Source organism: Bubalus kerabau, chromosome 17, assembly GCF_029407905.1.
Source record: "Bubalus kerabau isolate K-KA32 ecotype Philippines breed swamp buffalo chromosome 17, PCC_UOA_SB_1v2, whole genome shotgun sequence".
Classification (NCBI taxonomy): domain Eukaryota; kingdom Metazoa; phylum Chordata; class Mammalia; order Artiodactyla; family Bovidae; genus Bubalus; species Bubalus kerabau.
This window is the reverse complement of record NC_073640.1, coordinates 19,712,225-19,732,239: the sequence shown is the minus strand read 5'-3', so window position 1 is coordinate 19,732,239 and position 20,015 is coordinate 19,712,225. Positions and strand designations below refer to the sequence as shown.

General features: G+C 48.4%; 1 protein-coding gene across 1 annotated transcript in view; it reads left to right on the top strand.

Annotated features, from left to right (window-relative positions):
- The window catches only part of ABCC11 (ATP binding cassette subfamily C member 11), a 77,098-nt gene extending 58,134 nt beyond the window's left edge, over positions 1 to 18,964 (top strand). Inside the window, exons 20-29 of the mRNA XM_055551945.1 lie at positions 1,050 to 1,276; positions 1,387 to 1,524; positions 2,767 to 2,953; positions 7,529 to 7,618; positions 8,786 to 8,975; positions 11,149 to 11,308; positions 15,011 to 15,089; positions 15,652 to 15,765; positions 18,272 to 18,436; positions 18,547 to 18,964. Of these exons, the coding sequence (XP_055407920.1) occupies positions 1,050 to 1,276; positions 1,387 to 1,524; positions 2,767 to 2,953; positions 7,529 to 7,618; positions 8,786 to 8,975; positions 11,149 to 11,308; positions 15,011 to 15,089; positions 15,652 to 15,765; positions 18,272 to 18,436; positions 18,547 to 18,639 (1,443 nt within the window). The 3' untranslated portion in view covers positions 18,640 to 18,964. The remainder of the gene's footprint in view (positions 1 to 1,049; positions 1,277 to 1,386; positions 1,525 to 2,766; positions 2,954 to 7,528; positions 7,619 to 8,785; positions 8,976 to 11,148; positions 11,309 to 15,010; positions 15,090 to 15,651; positions 15,766 to 18,271; positions 18,437 to 18,546) is intronic.
- Positions 18,965 to 20,015: the final 1,051 nt, after the last annotated feature.

Below are 20,015 nucleotides of genomic sequence, written 5' to 3'. Positions count from 1 at the left end.
TAGTCTTTTATTTGTGATTGTGAATATTCTTTTTGCTTTAGCTCATGTATTTAACAAAAGAGTCTGGAGATAAAATTAAAGACAATTTAGAAGCAGAAGAAGAAAGCAAGGGTCTCACAGTCTGCCCCACTGATGTTTGCTGCTCCCTACCTCCTACCTTGGGCTTGCCTGGTGGCTCAGAGGGTAAAGAATCTGCATGCAAAGAGAGAGACCTGGGTTCAGTCCCTGGGTCGGGAAGATCCCCTGGAGAAGGAACTGGCAACCCACTCCAGTATTCTTGCCTGGAGAATTCCATGGACAGAGGAACCTGGCAGACCATGGGGTTGCAAAGAGTCAGACACAACCGAGCGACTACTTGATGATGATGACCTTCTGCCTTAGACAGCAAGCAAACTATACTTATCAGCAGGATCCAGACATTTGCCACGAGGGCTGCTGTAAGAGCCACTTCATGACTCAAATAATAATATTAATGTGTTGGTTGCTCAGTCGTGTCCGACTCTTTGTGACTGCATGGATTCTAGCCCACTAGGCTTTTCTATTCATGGGATTTTCCAGGCAAAAATACTGGAGTGGGTGGCCATTCCCTTCTCCAGGGGCTGTTCCTGACCCAGGGATCCAACCTGCATATACCCTTTACAATTTTATTTATTTACTCATCTCTATGCAGGTTTTCTTCCGTTGCAGTGGCTGGGGGCTGCTGTTCGTTGTGTTGTGCAAGCTTCTCATTGCAGTGGCTTTCTTGTTGCAGAGCACTGGTCCAGAGTGTGGGCTCCCATTTTACAAATGAGGACCCTGAGACTCAGAGAGTTTATATGTAACTTGCCTACAGTCCCAGAGCAATAGGTGGAAGACGAGCAGCCCTGGAGTCCAGGCAAACTGACTCTGGAGCCTCTGCCTTTAAGCCGTGCTCTACGTTGCCTTCCCTGGATATCCTTCAGTCTGCATCCTGTACATCATTCAGAGCTTGAGGATGCCTGGTGTCTTCATCAAGCCCCCACCAAGGCGTGCAGACAGCCTTGTGACCTGGGTTGCTTTTGCTCTCACAGGTGTCCCACTGCTCTATGTGCTTCTTTGACACAACCCCCACTGGCCGGCTCCTGAACTGCTTTGCAGGGGACATGGATGAGTTGGATCAGTTCTTGCCCATCATGGTTGAACAGTCTGTGCTCCTGACTTTGGTGGTGATCATCATCCTGTTGACAATCAGTTTCATATCTCCCTATATCCTGCTGATGGGAGTCGTCATCCTCTCTGCTTGCCTCGTTTATTTTAGGTGAGTGGGTTCTTTTTGCTTGTGAATGAGGTCTGAGTCTAGGACCGACCTAGAACTGGAGGGTGTCAGAAGTGGATGGCCCAGGTCGCTCCCTCCCGTTCTCAATGCAGGGTGTTCAAGAGAGCCATCAACGTGTTCAAGAGACTGAAGAACTACAGCTGCTCCTCTTTGTTTTCGCACATCCTCACCACCCTGCAGGGCCTGAGCTCCATCCATGTCTATGGAAAAACTGAAGACTTCATCAATGAGTGAGTCCTTCTGTTCTCTGAGGGTGATGGGGAATGTGGCAATGGTGGGGAACAGGAAGGAAACAGAGCACCTGGGAACAGCACCATCTTCAAAAGAATCAGAGCGATCATTGTTTTATTCCATTTATTTCACTGCATCTCCAGAACCCCATCTGGAAGATGGTACTTATAAGAATAAAAAATGTAAGTGATATGAAAAATGTCTCTCAGTTTTAAAGACCTGTGCTGTTATATACATATATTAATACAATGAATGGTAAGATAAAATGCCATGTTAGTACTGATTGCATTTCTTTCTTTCTTTCACTTGCAAACAGATATCTAAATATAATAAAATAATAAAGAACAATAGTTTTTGAAATAGCAGAATTTTCTTCACTATTCACACCCATAGATTTGCCTTCTAAATGTTTGTTGAAACAATCAAATCCTATGATTGTTGCTGAGGTTTAACTGTGTAACATAAACTTATCTACTTGTAAGCATCAGTCAAACATGGTCTGCATTGAACTACAAAAAGTTTGTAGTCTAATGGAAGACAGGGGACACAGATGTATATTTTTGTAATAAGACAAGTGTTGAATACAATGCAATAGGGAGAAACACAGGTAGAATGACTTGGGGTTTCAGAGGAGAAAGTGATAACCCGCAGCTTGGGATCAGGGAAGGCTTTGGGGAGGAGGCAACATCTGAGGTGGCCTTGAAGCCAGGGAAGATTTGGGCATGGGAGATGGTGTGTGCTCTGTTAACTGAAATATTGGATGAACCATGGTGCCAGCTCTCCCACTGGCACTAGAGAGACCCAAAGACTGTGCAGAGACTAGGACTAAGGGATCATTCAGTCAACACTGAGAACCTCCCAGATGCTCAGCACCCAATGGGGATACAGCTGTGAGCAAGGTGGACGGATACGAAGAAGGGATTGCTTTCCTTCATTCACTCACAAATCTGGGCCTTTATTCATTCTTGTTGGCCCAGTAGAGTAACTTACCCATCCTGAATCAATTATCGAGGCGAGGGGAAAAGAACTGCTAGTAGGCCTAAATTGGTCCGAGCTCACTCCTAGATCTGGGGTCAGGTGAACTCCATGGCTGAGAAAGGAGGAGAAAGGAATCCTCTCCAATTTTCTTCGTTGGTTCTTTGGTGAGACTGGGGAGCTGGATGCTGGAGAAAGCAACCAGCGTTAGGAAACCCTGGGTCAGACAGACACATGTGACTTTCATGTTGTCCTTTCTTTGTCAGGTTTAAAAAGCTGACAGATGTACAGAATAACTACCTGCTGATGTTTATGTCTTCCACGCGATGGGTGGCCTTGAGACTGGAGCTCATGACCAACCTGGTGACCTTGGTGGTAGCCCTGTTTTTGGTTTTCGGCCTTTCCTCTGCCCCCCATTCCTATAAAGCCATGGCTCTCAGCCTCGTCCTGCAGGTGAGGGATGGACTATCAGACAGCAGGGGGGCAGGGAGGAGGCTGGTGGTGGTCTGTGGCCTGTGGGCAGACTTGGGGGTCTGTGGGACTTTGATTACACCTTGGGTTTTGGCCATTTGTGACCTTATGAACTGGATGCTTGGCTTTCTGAATCTGCAGCTTTGTTCTGTTTCCTTGTCACTTCCGAACTGGGAAGCCTACATTGAAAGGTATTTAACAGAATCATAGAATATTGGGATTGAAGAGGTTCCCAGAGAAAGCAGAATCCAACCTTCCTATTGTGTAAATGGGGAAACTGAGGCTCAGAGAAGGGAAGGAGTTGTCTGAACACACAGAGCTTTAGAAGCAGAGCCAGGGCAAGACCCTGGGCCTCTTGGTTTCCTGTGGTGTCTTTTTTACTTTACTATACATACCCTGAGTCAGTTGTCACTTTTCTGAGGTACCTGGGGAGGCTATTTAAAATGTAGGTTTCCCAGTTCTCCTCTGGGGCAGGCCTGTGAGGCTTCAAAGTGCATAGACTTGAACCCGAGTACTCGGCCCAGCCTGGTAGGCTGATTCAGCTGGGCTCATGGAGCTGACGGGAGGGCCACACTCCAGAGCACAGAGGAGCCATTCAGAGTCAGGTCCTGGTTGGGTGGGGTCTTGGAATCTGATTTTTAAAATGGGTTCTTGAGGGGACCCTGGTGTAGAAGCTTTGCATGTCTCATGGCCTGAATTCTTCCATGCCCAGGATCAGGGCCAAGGCTTATGTCCACAAAGTCCTGGGGAAGGGCTCCCCCGAGGGCTGTGAGGCTAGTTAGGAAACTCAGGAAACCGTGGGTGCACAGTTCCATTGGCACCCTCGCCCACAGGGGTAGTCGTTAACCATCCTCTCTCATTCTTTCTCTCTAACTGGACTTGGGTCTTGTGCGCCCCCTGCTGAGGCATCCTTTTGGGTGAGGAGGGGCTCCTTCCTGCTCCTTGTTGAACCCTGTGGCAGACACACATGTGTGCTGTGCCCACATGGCCAGGCCTGTGTGCAGACTCTTCTGAGGGTGCACAGGCCATGCAGGGGGCTGTGTGGTGCTCATGCCCACAGACAGCCGCCCCAGGCCTTAAGTGGGCAGTTGGGGAGCTTGCACTGAGCCCATGACCTGCTGGACACTTGCTATGCTTCTTCCACTGAACTGTTACAACATTCCATGAGATGTGGCCAAATGGTTAAGAACATGAGGTTTGGAAGCTGCAGGTTCTCAACAGGCTCTGTCCATTATCGCCTATGTGACTTTGGGGAAATCTGTTACCCTCCTTATTCCTTTTATGAAAGGGAGATAATAAAAGTTCTGGAATCATAGACTTGTGAGGAATATATGTAAACTCAAGGGTTCATACATGTTAAAAACCTTGGCCCAGAATAAATGCTGGATAAACGTTCCCTATTATGGTTCCCAGCTTACAGATAAGAAGCTACAGTTTCCAGAGTTAATTTGCCTGTGTTCCCACAGCTGCTGAGAGACAGGTTTGTCCATGGTGGGACACACTCTTCTCTCTCTCTCATTTTTTCTGACACACAAATCCATAAACACACACCTGCACACACACGAGCACACGTGCATGTGGCCCACCGCAGAATTACCCTGAGCCTTCCAGAACTCTGGGGAGAGGCCCCACCCTGGAGTCCTGGGGGACATGCATCACTAAGGACAGAGATGCCCCCTGCCAGCTGAACCCTGTGCCTAGGTTATCTGGTGCTGGAGCAAAGAGTGGGTGCAGGTTTTGCTCTCCCAAGTGCACCATGTATACGGGTGTTTGCTCAGGGTTGACCAGTTGTCCCACCACAGGACACCAAGGAAAAACTCTGCTAGAGGGCCTGAGGATCTAAGAATGGCCCCAAGTTCATCCTTTCTTCTTAATGTCTGGTGTTCTGTTTGAGTGTCTAATTTCTATGCTGGGTAACAACTTCTCAGCCCCCCTGCCTTGCCCATCCCTGAACCCCTTCCCATCCACTTTCTTCAGTTTAGCTGCTCAGTCATGTCTGACTCTTTGAGACCCCATGGACTGTAGCCCGCCAGGGTCCTCTACCTATGGAGGTTCTCCAGACAAGGATACTGGAGTGGGTTGCCATGCCTTCCTCCAGGGGATCTTCCCAACCCAGGGATCAAACCCAGGTCTCCATCATTGAAGGAGGATTCTTCACCATCTGAGCCAGAAGGGAAGCCCAAGAATACTGGAATGGGTAGCCTCTCCCTTCTCCAGGGGAACTTCCTGACCTAGGAATTGACCTGGAGTCTCCTGCATTGCAGGTGGATTCTTTACCAACTGAACTACCAGGGAAGCCCCCACTCCAGAGTGATCTTTAATTCTGGTTTTCCTCATGTCATCACCTTGGTTAGACCCTCTAGAGACTCCTTGTCTCTTTATGCACTAGACCTAAGCCATCAACCTACATTCCAGGCCCTTAAATCTGGCCCTAGACCCCACACACACTCTCTCCTCTGGTCAGACTTTGACTTCTGCATGTACTCTGGAGGAAATTCAGGCTTTGGGAGGCAGGTATCACACACAATGTTGTTTTGTAGCTTTAAGAGATTTCTTAGTAAATATTAGAGATACTTTTGGTTACAAGCCAAAACAAGTCATATAACCAATTCAAAATGGCCTTAGCAATCTGGGAACTTATTATCTGATGTGACCAGAAGGCTGAGGTAGGGCTGTCCTCTGTTGGCAAATTTACGGGCTTATCATGAACCCATGATCTTTAATTTTTCTGCTCTGGCATCCGAAGTCTGACTTTATCCTCAGGATTGTCTACTCAAGTTCACGGAATGGCTGCTGCAGCCCCAAACAACTCATCCTCATCCAGAAACTGCTAAAGACTGGAGAGGAGATAACTTTTTCCATGTGCCCCCGTGTAAGAACAGGAGCTGTTTCCTAGAATACTCACATCTGAGTTTTCCTTGTGCTTCATTGGCCAGAATTGTGTCATGGCTCACTGCTAGGGCTTCCCTGGTGGCTCAGAGGGTAAAGCGTCTGCCTGCAATGAGGGAGACGGGGGCTAGATCCCTGGGTGGGGAAGATCCCCTGGAGAAGGAAATGGCACTCCACTCCAGTACTCTTGCCTGGAAAATCCCATAGACTGAGAAGCCTGGTAGGCTACAGTCCATGGCGTTGCAAAGAGTCGGACACGACTGAGCGACTTCACTTCACTTTGCTTTACTGCTAAACCAGTCGTTGGCAAGAGGATAGGGGTTAATATGATTGGTTTGAAGTAACCAAGCCTCCCTGGAATTCCAGGCTGCCAGACACCTGAACATAACAGAAGCTGTGTCAGCAAGGAAGGAAGATGGGACTGGCTGTTGATAGGCAGTCAATCAACTGTGCCTGATATCCTTTCCCAGCTCAGTGTCATTTCATGATGGTGGCCTCTTCCCTGACTTCTTCAGGTTTTCCCTCCCTGGCCTCATTAGCCCATACATACCCTTTGCTTTATCCACAGTCACATGGCCTGAGGAGCCCTGAATGGATGATGCCATTTTACTACTCTCAAGACTGTCCCCCTACTAGGAACACCTGTCTCCATCCATGTTTAGCTGGCTAAATCCCACCTCTCCTTAAAAAGGTGCCTCCAGTGCCACCCCCTCCAGGAAGCCTACCCAGCAGCCCTTGTCTGGTGACTGTCCTGTGGCCATGACGGAGCTGAGTGGTTCCTCTATCATGCCGCCTTCTCGATTGACCTGTCTTTCTCTCCATTCTACCGGGTGCTCCTTGAGGGCAGGGCCTGGGTCTGCTGCACTGTAAGCATGGATCCTGGCCCAGCACCTCCATCAGAGTTTGTTGACTGACTGTATAAGGGAGTTGTTGCCTGGCACCTTCTGCATGGCCTGAAGGGTGCAGAGCATCAAAACTGGGGCCCCCATCCCAGCTCTGCTGCTGGCTTCTGGGTGATTCTGTGTGTATCACTTCCTCTCTCTGGGCCTCTGTATCCTCATCTGTGGTGCCTCCAATTCCTAAGAATTCCTGAGGCTCCTCTTAGTCTGGGTTTCCCTGAAGGCAGAGCCTGAGACAAGGACTTGATGCAGGTAGATTATTTGTGAGATGCTCTCTAGAAAGGACCCAGGAGCAGGAGCATGCGACAGGGGAGGAGGAATTGCACTGCAAGAGTGTCATCGAGAGTCACTGCTCCATCACCAACTAACAGGATAGTCCCTGAAGGCCAAGAGATAGGAGAGTTTATCTAGTGGCTCCTTTCCCCACTAGGAGAGGGCTGCTCCCAAGGGCCGTAACTCCCATGTTTCTGGGCTGCACTTGGGCTGAGTGGCCTCTGTAGTATGGACAAAGGTTTTGAACATAAAGCAGAGGGCACCCGTGGTGAAACAGGCTTGGTGGGATTCTCTCCTCCAGCTGCCCACCACAGCTGCAGCCACACTCAGATGTAGCTCAGTGGGGCACCAGAGATACCTGCTCCTTCCCTATAAGGGAAGTTGTCTTGGTTTGAGGAGCTACTCAGGAGGAATGGCGATTTCCCACCTTTGGAAGCGATGAGAACCTGAGGTCACCCCTACAGCCTGCTACTCAGATGCTTCTCCTTTGTTCCAGATGGCGTCCAGCTTCCAGGCCAGTGTCCGGATTGGTTCAGAGGCAGAGGCGTGCTTGACAGCTGTGGAGAGGATGCTGCAGTACATGAAGGTGGGACACAGGTCTGGCTTTGTGTAGGGAGATGTGGAAGTCTCACATCCAGCCTTTGCAAGCCCCAGCACCTCAAGGGCCCTGAGATTTTCCCAGGAGACAACTGGCTTCTAGTCCTTCCCCTTCAACTCCCCCAGAAGGGTATATATCATCTCTCAGAAGCTCTTCCATACTCATCAGCTCTTTTTGACCATATCCCTCATGGCACTCTTGGATATAGATGGAATGATCTGCCCTTTTTAGAAGAGAGAGGTTTGCTCAAATATAATAATGATGATAACAATAATAATTGTTATTAATATTGCTTCTATTTACGTCATAGGACTTACGAATCCAGATTGTGGAAACAGATCACCTGGGTTCAGGTCTAAGCTTTGCTCCTTGAGCCAGATGTATAGCCTTGTGACTTATTCAGCCTCTCAGCTCCCCATCAATGAAATGAGACAGATCGCAGTATCTGTGTCATTGGCTTATTACAAAGATTAGATCACATCCTATGTAAATCACTTAACGCAGTGCCTGGCCCATAGTAAAGGCTCAGTATAATGATATCTAGATTGTTTCATGGAATCACAAAACAACTTAATATGGTTAGCTGAATTATTATCCCAATATCCAGAGAACTCTTTCCTCCCAATCCAGCCACCTTGCTCAATGCAGAGTTGTGGGCTTAGAGTCAGGCAGTCCTGGGTTTGAGTCCCCATCAGCTGTGTGATCTTAACATGTCATCCGACCTGTGTGAGCCTCTATTTCCTTGCCTGTGAAATCATTTAAAATTGCCTACCTCCTAGGATAGGAATAGAGAGAAATTGTCTGCCCAAGGGCTCTGAGCTCTAAAACACAATTCACAGGAGTGAGCTAACCCTGCTGTCCTGGTTATCATTATTCTGGATTCTGTGTCTTTAGAGCCTCACGCAATAAATTAGAGTTTTCTATGTTAATAACATGGGAACTACCAATATGGTTTCTTGCTCTTTGGGGATAAAATCCTGTGCATTTCAGGTGATAGGGGGTGAGATGCTTCTCTGATCACATGGCGGGGGCTCAACCCTGGTTCAAGGGCAGGCTGGGATGGTTCACACACCCAACAGCTAGAGGCCAGTGGGTCAGCAGGGGATGGGCAGAGACGGATAATCATTGATTTATTTTTCTCTGTTTGAAAACGAGATGTGTGTCCCTGAGACTCCTTTACACATAGAAGGCGCAAACTGTCCTCATGGGTGGCCGCAGCATGGGGAAATCACGTTCCAGGATTACCAGATGAAGTACAGAGACAACACGCCCATCATCCTCCACGGCCTCAGCCTGACGATTCACAGCCAGGAAGTGGTGGGCATCGTGGGAAGGACAGGCTCCGGTGAGCTCAGGGTCCAGGGCATGCCCTGTTTTCAACGTTGGATTTGGGTGTCAGACTTGTCTTCAGACATGCGGTGACTCAATGACCCTACAAATAGTTACTGGGGACTCATTTTGTGCTAGAAGAACAAAACCCGTAGTCACTGCTGTCATGGGATTCCAGTGGAGGCGACGGATGTTGACAGGTCATCAAATAAGGAATGAGGAAGATAATTGCCTTGGTGGTGAAGGCCCTGGGGAAGGAGAGGGGTGATGTTAACAGAGCCACGGAGTTGCTGGGCCCTTGAACTACAGTAGTCTGTACTCTGAGGCCAATGTTTGAGATGGAAGGGTGAACAGGGTGCAGGAACGAGTGCTTCCTGCAGGGGGCGTGCAGAGCTCTGCAAGGGTGAAGACCAGATTGCATGGGCTTCCCTGGTGGCTCAGATGGTAAAGAATCTGCCTGCAGTGCAGAAGACCCAGGTTTGATCCCTGGATCTGGAAGATCCCCTGGAGAAGGAAATGGCAGCCCACTCCAGTGTTCTTGCCGAAGAATCTCACGGACAGAGGATCTTGATGGGCTACACAGTCCATGGGATCACAAAGAGTCAGACAGGACTGAATGACTAACACTTTCCTTCTCCCATCTCCCTCTCAGTCAGTTCAGTTCAGTCACTCAGTCGTGTCCGACTCTTTGCGACACCAAGAATCGCAGCACGCCAGGCCTCCCTGTCCATCACCAACTCCCAGAGTTCACTCAAACTCACGTCCATCGAGTCAGTGATGCCATCCAGCCATCTCATCCTCTGTCGTCCCCTTCTCCTCCTGCCCCCAATCCCTCCCAGCATCAGAGTCTTTTCCAATGAGTCAACTCTTCGCATGAGGTGGCCAAAGTACTGGAGTTTCAGCTTCAGCATCATTCCTTCCAAAGAACACCCAGGGCTGATCTCCTTCAGAATGGACTGGTTGGATCTCTTTGCAGGCCAAGGGACTCTCAAGAGTCTTCTTCAACACCACAGTTCAAAAGCATCAATTCTTCGGCACTCAGCTTTCTTCACAGTCCAACTCTCACATCCATATGTGACCACTGGAAAAACCATAGCCTTGACTAGATGGACATTTGTTGGCAAAGCAATGTCTCTGCTTTTCAATATGCTATCTAGGTTGGTCATAACCTTTCTTCCAAGGAGTACCTCTTTTTCCACCTGCTTCTCCCCACTTCCTTTCTCCTGGCTGACCTCTTCCCTCTCTTCCTCTCATCACTTTTGGGAGATCTGACCCAAGGGTATTCACCCCTTTCCACTTTTTGCCTTGTTCGGATCCCAGCCTTGGGCTCCAGGGGCTGCCTCCTCCAGGCAGCCCCCCAGGATGACTGAAGCCTCCCAAGTCTCTGTCTCCTCAGGCCCCTGCAGGCCTTGTACTACTGAAAAGTGAAGAGCTCCCAGCTATATTCTTTCATGTGCTTCTCCCTTTCCATTTCTCCCCTGCAGCTGGGCTGAGAGGGCTGGGTCTGATGTAGAGCTGCTCTCAAGTAGCGATGGTCCAATTGACTGAATTCATCCAGTAGGTATTTAGTGAGCACTTACTATATGCCAGGCCTGGAAACACAAAGGTGAACAAGACACATGGCTGCTCCTCACACAGACCTTACCTTTTAGAGCAGAGGTTGGAAACTCAAATGTACGTGATGGGCCTGGGGTGTGAGGAAACGAGGGTGGAGAGGGCAGCGCATTGAACTTGAATACTGTTCTCTCTCAAGGAAGCAGCTACGCTTGGCTCCAGCTGCCTGTTGCCTGAGGGGATATGGGCCCAGTGTCGCCCATTTTACTGACTTTCAAGAGAATCATGCAGTTTGAGCTTTGGTATACTGGGTCTTTGATTTTTTTTTTTTTTAATGCTGGCAAAGAATTAAAAAAGCAGCAATAATATCGTGTGTGTGAAACAAAACTTATGTGTGGGCTGGATTTACCCAGGGCTCCATTCACGCCCTCTGATTGAGGCAGTAAGAGCTGTTCATGGTTTCAGGCACCCCTTGGGGTGGGGACTGGAGACTCCAAGCCTCTTCTGCCCTCTCTGGTTCATGATGACAAGGAGTGGGTCATGGGGAGGGGACTCTGGGGTGGACACCAGGTCTGACCTGTGCTGCCCCTCCTGCAGACTCAGGAGACAGAGCCCCACTTATTCTTGCCCTGCAGGGAAGTCCTCCTTGGGGGTGGCTCTTTTCCGCCTGGTGGAACCAGCCGGTGGCCGCATCCTCATTGACGGCGTGGACATCTGTAGCCTCAGCCTGGAGGACCTGCGGTCCAAGTTCTCGGTTATCCCTCAAGATCCAGTCCTGCTGTCGGGGACCATCAGGTGAGCACTGGGCTGAGGCAGCCTGAGCAGAGAACAATCTCCCAGCAGGAGTCACTGGGTGGATCCCTAGGGCTGGGCTGCCTCTCGTCACCTGTGGCCAGAGTCCCAATTTCTGGGCCTCTGCTCTCTCCTTGGTGGGAGAAGAGATGTCCCTGATGAATGAATGAGGCCTGGATACACACAAGAACACTTCAATCAAAAGGCCTAAACAAAAGGCCTAATTTTAATTTTTAAAAACCCTGATGGGAATGATCAGATTTCAGATCACTATCAGTGTTTGCTCTGTGGTTGACCACATATTTCCATGTCTGGATGTGGTTTATTCTCTTCTGTCTCCCTCTGGATAAGGCCAACAGGGGTGTTTAAGCTCGATGTTTGCAATCCAGGCAGTCCCGTCAGTGAGGCAGATGGAACTGGGTCTCTGGCCTCCTCGCCACGCTTTCTGTTTCTTCTGAAGGCAACCTGGGGATTAAGCATCATCCAGGTTACTGCTGGTGCTTGGTAGTGCTCCTTAGCCGCGTGGGAGTCCACGGTACAGAGTCTGAGGAAGGATGAGGCATGAAAATGAAGCTGGATGCCTCACATACAGGGATATCTAAGGGCATTTACCTTCTTAGAGGCAAGAGGATAGACTAACCATAGAGCTTCAGTCATCCATTTATTTATTTACCCATCATTCATTCATTCCTTCATCCTTCATCCACTTAATCTGCCTTTTCTGAGCCTCTGCCAGGTCCAGACATTGTGCTAGAGACTGGGGACACTTGGATGAATGATCAGTGCCCTTCTTCCCCTCAGAAGTTCACATTCAAGGGTGCGGGGAGTTGTAGACATGTAAGACCTGTCAAGTTATAATATTAATACAATGATGTAATTTGCTAGATCAGAGATATAAACCAAGTGCTAAGGGAACCTAGAAGTAGGACAAATAACTCTGCCTGGGGGAATTCAGAAAGCCTTCCAGAGAAGCGGGGGAGGCCTTTGAGTAGGGTCTTGAAGGCTAAGTAGAAGACTGCCTGGCAGAAAAAAGGAAGAGTCTTTCCAAGGAGAGTGCATACTGTATGCACAGAGAACTTTGTACCGATTGTGTTGTTTTAGAGGAATGAGATAAAATTTAGTGGTAGATTTCTGTGTTAAGGTAGAAGTTGGCCCAAATCTATCGTGCCTTGATATAGGAGTAGTAGAAACATGAATTAATATGTATTGAGCATTTAAATGTGCCAGCCCTATGCTTTAATATTCTGGGTCATTGCAGTGTTAGAGCAACTCTGTGAGGTGGGCACTATTACTTTCTACAAACTGAACTTAGGAAAGTGGCTTATTGAAAGAGACACACACGTAAATGGTAGAGATGAGATACAACTCCAGATACTATCGCCCTACCGAGTCATAGTACCTCTCCTCCCCCCACACTGCTTGCCGCACAAAGTGTGCACCGGCGAACAGGAGACCTGGGTTCCCTGCCTTTCGAGGTTCTGTCTAACTCTGAGTATCTTGATGCCAGCCTGTCTCTCTGACTTGTGGTGTGAGCTTGAACAAGCCACTTAACACTGATAAGTCACAATTTTCTCATCAATAAAAGAGATCCGTCTCATGAGGAAGAGGATGTCAATGAACCCATCTGTGAAAATGCTTTGGCAATTACCAAATGTCATGCAAATAGGGCATTCTACCTTCTGCGTCTTCAATCTAGCCATACACACAAAATGTATGTTGAACTGGGGGAAAAAAACACAAAACAGCAGTTAAGACAGGTTTCAATTGGGACTGAGTGGCTGCATAACAAGGAAGTGTTTATAATGTTTCCTATGCCAAATGCCAGGGCAAACCTTAATGGGTATAAAGTCCAATTAGATCCAAATATGATGTTAGTTGCCTGGATGATCAGTTAGGATTCCTTCTCTGCAAGAGACAGGAAAAAAAAAAAACAACCTTACCACAATGAGATAACACCTTATACCTACTAGACTAGCGATAATAAGAACAGAAAAAGGAACATAACAAGTGTTGGTAAGAATGTTGAGAAATTGGAACCCTCAGGAACTATTGGTGAGAATGTAAAATAGCACAGCCACTGCGGAAAACAATTTGGCGGTTCCTCAAAGAGTTAAATGTAGAATTATCATATGATCCACCAAACCTGGTTCTACAGATTTGAAAGAATTAAATTTCAAGAATCAAATCTACAGATTTGAAAGAATTACCACAGAATTGAAAGCAGGGCTTAACAGATATTTGTATAACAGTGCTTATGACCTTATTCACAATAGCCAAAAGGTAGAAACACCCAAATGTCCATCGACAGATGAATGGATGAACAAAATGTGACCTATACAAACTGTGGTATATCATTCAATCAGAAACAAATGAAAAATTGATACATGATACAACATGGATGGATCTTGAAAGCATTATGCTAAGTGAAGTAAGCCAGATGCAGGATGCTTCAGTCGTGTCCTACTCTTTGTGACCCTATGGACTGAAGCCTGCAAGGCTCCTCCGTCCATGCGATTCTCCAGGCAAGAATACTGGAGTGGGTTGCTGTGCCCTCCTCCAGGGGATCTTTCCCAACCCGTGGGATCGAACTGAGTCTATGATGTCTACCTGTATTGGCAGGCAGGTTCTTTACCACTAATGCCACCTGGGAAGCTCCAAATATTGTATATTTCCATGTAAATGAGATACCAGGAATAGGCAAACCTGTAGAAACAGAAAGTAGAAAAGAGGTTACCAGGGGCTAAGGGAGGAAGGGGAGGGAGAACGTTTAATCGGCAGAGATTTTATTGGTGTTGAGTTTTAGTGGATTGTTACCTGACATTGTAAATGTATTGAACACCACTAAATTGTACAATTACAGTTAAAATGATAAATATTGTTATGTGTATGCTAACACACACAGAGACGCACACACACACCCCAGATGGCTTAAGCTAAAAGAACCTCTTGAATCACAAAACAGGAAAGCCAAGGTTGATTCAAAGGACCAATATCCCCTTCAGTCTGCCTTGGCTTCATCCTTGGGCTCCACTGTGGGCCATGGGGGCTCCATGTCTCCTCTTCCCGAGGCAAGATGGTTGTAGCCTCATTTGTTCAGTTGGTGAGAAAGTACAAGCTCCTTTTCTGGTGATTGTTGTCTAGGTCCTGAGATACATTCTGATTGGTTACCTTCCCCACCCCTCAGCCAATTGCTGTGGCCAGGGGTTACCGCCTTCTGGTTTGCTTCCACCTGAGTCTGCTCCACCTGGACCACATAGGATTTATGGCTAGGAAGGAGGTGGCCCCCAAACAAGACTTGGGAGCTGCTGCCTGCAGAAGGAAGGGGTACCCGGAAGGCACAAGGAAGACCACTAGTGGGAGTTTGATGAGTTTCTCTGGATCCAATAATCCAGCTCTAACCATCCTGACTACCCTGGTGGTTCAGATGGCAAGAAGTCTGCCTGCAATGCAATACACCTGGGTTCAATCCCTGGGTCCAGAAGATCCCCCAAAGATGGAAATGGCAACCTATTCCAGTATTCTAGACTGGAAAATTCCACGGACAGAGGAGCCTGGTGGGCTTATAGGCCATGGCATCCCAAAGAGTTGGATACAACTGAGCAAGTTTCACTTACTCAACCATCCTTGGTCACGTGCCCTGCGGGGTGCAGACGACTCAATAGGCAAGTGTGCTTCTTGAACACTTCTCTTTCTCTCCTGAGGCAGATTCAACCTGGACCCCTTTGACCGCTGCACAGACGAGCAGATCTGGGATGCCTTGGAGAGGACATTCCTGAACAAGACAGTGAGTAAGCACGAGGCTGAATTCTCAGTCCTGCTGGTCCTCCGGGCTCCTCTGGTGTGGTGTGCCAGATGCTGCATGGATTAAATCATCTCACGGGAATGAGATGGTTTGAGATCCCCAGATAAGGGCTGATGACGCCAGTAGTAAGCCAGGCATGTACCAACTCAGGGCAAGGAGGGTACAGCTTTGTCTTTCTGGTGCTTACAGTCAGGAAAGACTCAGATGGGACCAGTGCTGTGTAGGTAGTAATGAGAACTGCAGACACCGCAGTGGGTGGCCAGCCAGGGCCTCTGTAGAGACACACATTTGACAGACCAAATGCTGAGGGGGCAGCTGGGCACAGATCTTTGAGAGAACATCCCATGTTTAAAAACTAGCAGGTGCAAAGACCTTGTGAGGGGAACTGGATGGGCAGAGCTGGGGACGAGAAAGGTCAGTGTCTGGAGTGTGGAGACGGGCGGGGAGGGATTGTCACAGACAGGACAGGACAGGAGAGGTACGAGGGGGTCAGTTTTAGAACTCATCCCACCGTGGCTCACGGGCGTCTTCCTTGATATCACAGATCTCAAAGTTGCCACAAGGCTTGCAAGCAGAAGTTGTGGAAAATGGCTCGAACTTCTCCGTGGGGGAGCGGCAGCTGCTCTGCATTGCCCGGGCCCTCCTCCGCAGCTCCAAGGTGAGAGCTGGGGGCACGTGAGGGCTCTGGGGGATGCCCAGCTTGGGAAACACACTGCTGTTTCTCCCTCAGGCATCTGGGACTCTGGGCTCCACCCTGGGTTCTGTCCACAAAGCCACAAAGGGCTTGATGGTAACTTTCTGCCATTCTGGGCAACCCTGCCTGTGGAAGGGGGGCCTCTCTGCCCATGTATTCTGCACCCTGGCACCCCAACCTAGACTTGAAACGTCCCTGCCACAACCAAGCCCCAATGCACTCCTCCTGCACAAAGCCACAAGGCTAGAGATACATTCACTCAAAGTCGCCTACTGTGCTTTCCTTTTAAAACTTGGGGGCAGGACATTCCCTCATCTTTATTAGATTTGAGAATCAGATGACACCTGTTCAGGAGCAAAAGAACATTTTTTTTTAAAAGTTTCATCCAACAGTGTTTCTTCAGTTCAGTTCAGTTCAGTCGCTCAGTCGTGTCCAACTCTTTGCGACCCCATGGGCCGCAGCACACCAGGCCTCCCTGTCTATCACCAGCTCCCAGAGTTTACTCAAGCTCATCTCCATTGAGTCGGTGATGCCATCCAACCATCTCATCCTCTGTCGTCCCCTTTTCCTCCCACCTTCAATGTTTCCGAGCATCAGGGTCTTTTCAAATGAGTCATCTCTTCGCATGAGGTGGCCAAAGCATTCGAGTTTCAGCTTTAGCATCAGTCCTTCCAATGAACACCCAGGGCTGATCTCCTTTAGGATGGACTGGTTGGATCTCCTTGAAGTCCAAGGGACTCTCAAGAGTCTTCTCCAACACTACAGTTCAAAAGCATCAATACTTCCACGCTCAGCTTTCTTTATAGTGCAACTCTCACATCCATACATGACTACTGGAAAAACCATAGTCTTGACTAGACGGACCTTTGTTGGCTTAAAGTTTTCCAAATATTTCAGGTACTACAGGGGCTACTTAGGAGCCAACTTTCCCTCACCAGTGAGGCACTGTACACACATACACACCCACACCTCCACACTCACACAGGTATACATACTTGCACACACATGCACATGCAATGAACAACACGGTCAGTTAATGAGCAATGCAAACAATGTTGGTGCGACAGTCAGAGCCGAGGGGAAGAGCACACAGAGCTCGATGGGGCCTGGAGCAGGGAGGTTTCAGAGGAGGAAGCTCTTTCCCGTCTTGCTAAGAGAGATGGGTGATAGGCCTGGCAATGTGTGGGTGACATTTTCTTAACCCCTCAGTTCCGTATTTCAGTTACTGAGCCGCTTGGTGTGAAGGCTGCTTTCTCTAGATTGTTTTCCAAGTTTGCGTCATCACTTTATGATTTTTGTCCTATCTGTGTACCACCTAGCCTGTGATTTACTTGTGATGCCTTGTCTTGTGAAGGAGCAAAAATCACACTTTCTATGCCAATTAAATTCTTCCAATGCATATTTTTTAAACCTTTTTTATTTTGTGTTGGGGTATAGCCGATTAACAATATTGTGATAGTTTCAGGCCAATAGCAAAGGGATTCAGCCATACATATACATGTATCCATTCTCCCCCAAACTCCCCTCCCATCCAGGCTCATAACATTGAGCAGAGTTCCCTTTGCTACACAATAGGACCTTGTTGTTTATCCATTTTAAATATAGCTGTGTGTACATGTCCATCCCCAGCCCTCTAACTATCCCTTCTCCCCTTTCTTCCTCCCCCTGAAACCGAAAGTTTGTTCTCTACATCTGCTAGTCTCTTTCTGTTTTGTAAGTTCATTTGTATCATTTCTTTTTAGATCCTACATATAAGGGATGTCATATTTCTCTTTCTCTGTCTTACTTCACTCAGTATGACAATCTCTAGGGCCATCCATGTTGCTGCAAATGGCATCTGCTGCATATTGTTACTGAAGGAAATACAAACATGTTAAAGTAAAAAGTGCATTTATCCACATACTAGCTGCACCATCTCTTCTGCCACCCGGGATGTGTGCTTGGCTGTCCTGAGAGGAACATTGCTCTACGTTAATTCAGACAAATAGGAAGGCAGTTCATAAAACAGGAAGTTGCTACTGGCACATTTTCACTTTTAAGAACTTAATTTTCTGGTCACTAAAGAAGGCGTCCCTGGTAGTTCAGATTGTAAGGAATCTGCCTGCAATGCAGGAGACCTGGGTTCTATCCCTGGGTTGGGAAGACCCCCTGGAGAAGGAAATGGTAACCCACTTCCAGGATTCTTGCCTGGAGAATTCCATGGACAGAGGAGCCTGGCGGGCTACAGTCCATGGAGTTGCAAAGAGTCAGACACGACTGAGCTACTAACAGACACGAAGTATAGTTAGCTCTTGGTTGAGACTTAACATTCTCTTCATAATGTGATGGATAACTTAAAGCTCCAAGTGGGTTTCGAACCAAGTCCAAAGATTTTCCAGCTGAGGTACTAGGCAGACTAGCAGTCACCCCAGGACTAGACCCAGGGTTGAGTCTGAGGAGGCTGCCTTCGCCCCTGTTTCTTATCTATCAGATTGTCCTTATTGATGAGGCCACGGCCTCTCTCGACTTGGAGACGGACATCCTCATCCAACACACAATCCGTGAAAGTTTCCGGGGCTGCACAGTGCTGGTCATCGCACACCGTGTCACCACCATCCTCAACTGCGACCGCATCCTGGTCATGGGCAACGGGAAGGTAAGGGGACACCCCCAGGCCACTGGGAGGATGGCGCCCAGGCCTTTGGATCCCTCAGGACCCAGCTCAGCTGCACCCTGCTTCCCTCCCCTTCTCTCTCTGCCTCCCAGGTGGTGGAGTTTGACAAGCCTGAGGTCCTGCAGAAGAAGCCGGGGTCCACATTCGCAGCCCTGCTGGCAACAGCCAGCAGTTCGATGAGCTGAGGAGGAGGGACTGCGTGGAGGCGGGCGTGGCTGAGCCGGCCATGGTGCAGTAGTCAGAGCCGGCGGGGAAGACTGCAGCCTGCAACCTCCTCTGCAGAGATGGCTGCTTCTCTGCAAAGCAGGGCTGGAGGGTGCTCTAAGTGCTGGTGATGGGCGGGAAAAGGACACTGAGGGAGCACAGCCTGGAGTAGGGCACTTGCTGGCTCCCCTGGAGACCACGGAGGAATTTCATAATAATGGTAAAGTTTATTACAATTTCTGATTGGTGTTAAGAGTTTTGCAAGTGGTATACTGATTTTGTTAAAAAGAAAAAAAAAAAAAAAAAGGAAAAGTCGCACTCTCAGTTCTGCTTTCTCTGTTAGCTGGTATTCATTCAGCTACAGCAAACAGAAACGTTCTTAAGCTTTCTGGTAAAAGGGACGTTATTAGCTCATGTAATGGAAAGTTCCAGAAAAAACTCTGGATTGAGTGCCAGTATCAAAAGGACGTCTGCCGTGCGGGCTCTGCCTTTCTTCACTCAGCCTCACTTTCATTTGTTTGACTTCACTCTCTGGCCTTCTCTCCTCATGGTACAGCATGGCTGCCAGCCGCCCGAGGCTCACATTCCACCAGCTCCATACTCCCAGTCCTCTTTCTCCAGGGATTCCAGCAAAACTCCAGGGCTAAATCACTGGGCCAACTTGAGTTGCTCATCCCTGAACTGGTTATGTGTTAGGCCGCTGGAATGCAGTGAGGGGCCGGGCCCAAATTGTATGCCTGTATCCGGGCCTGGGGAGGCAATCAGCTACCCTGAATCACATAAATGGAGAATGGAGAGGGATGCTTCCCCAAAATAAAATTGGGGTGTTATTACTACATTAGGAAAGAGTGGACAGCCCCCAAACAGTAGCTGTCTACCCTGTGCTTGCTTACTAATTGGAGCATAGATGGGTGAAATAAATAGTTAACTTATTATTAATCCATATGCCAACTGAAAATAAGATCATTTGTGTCCCCCTACCCCTAATGGTTATGCTGCTGCTAAGTCGCTTCAGTCGTGTCCGACTCTGTGCGACTCCATAGACGGCAGCCCACCAGGCTCCCCTGTCCCTGGGATTCTCCAGGCAAGAACACTGGAGTCGGTTGCCATTTCCTTCTCTAATGCATGAAAGTGAAAAGTGAAAGGGAAGTCGCTCAGTCATGTCCGACTCTTAGCGACCCCATGGACTACAGCCTACCAGGCTCCTCCATCCATGGGATTTTCCAGGCAAGAGTACTGGAGTGGGGTGCCATTGCCTTCTCCCCTAATGGTTATAGATATATATAAATAGAAAGGGTGATTATTTTCAATTTACTTCTAGGGAGACCTCATTGTTCGAGGAGAATATGTTTCAAAG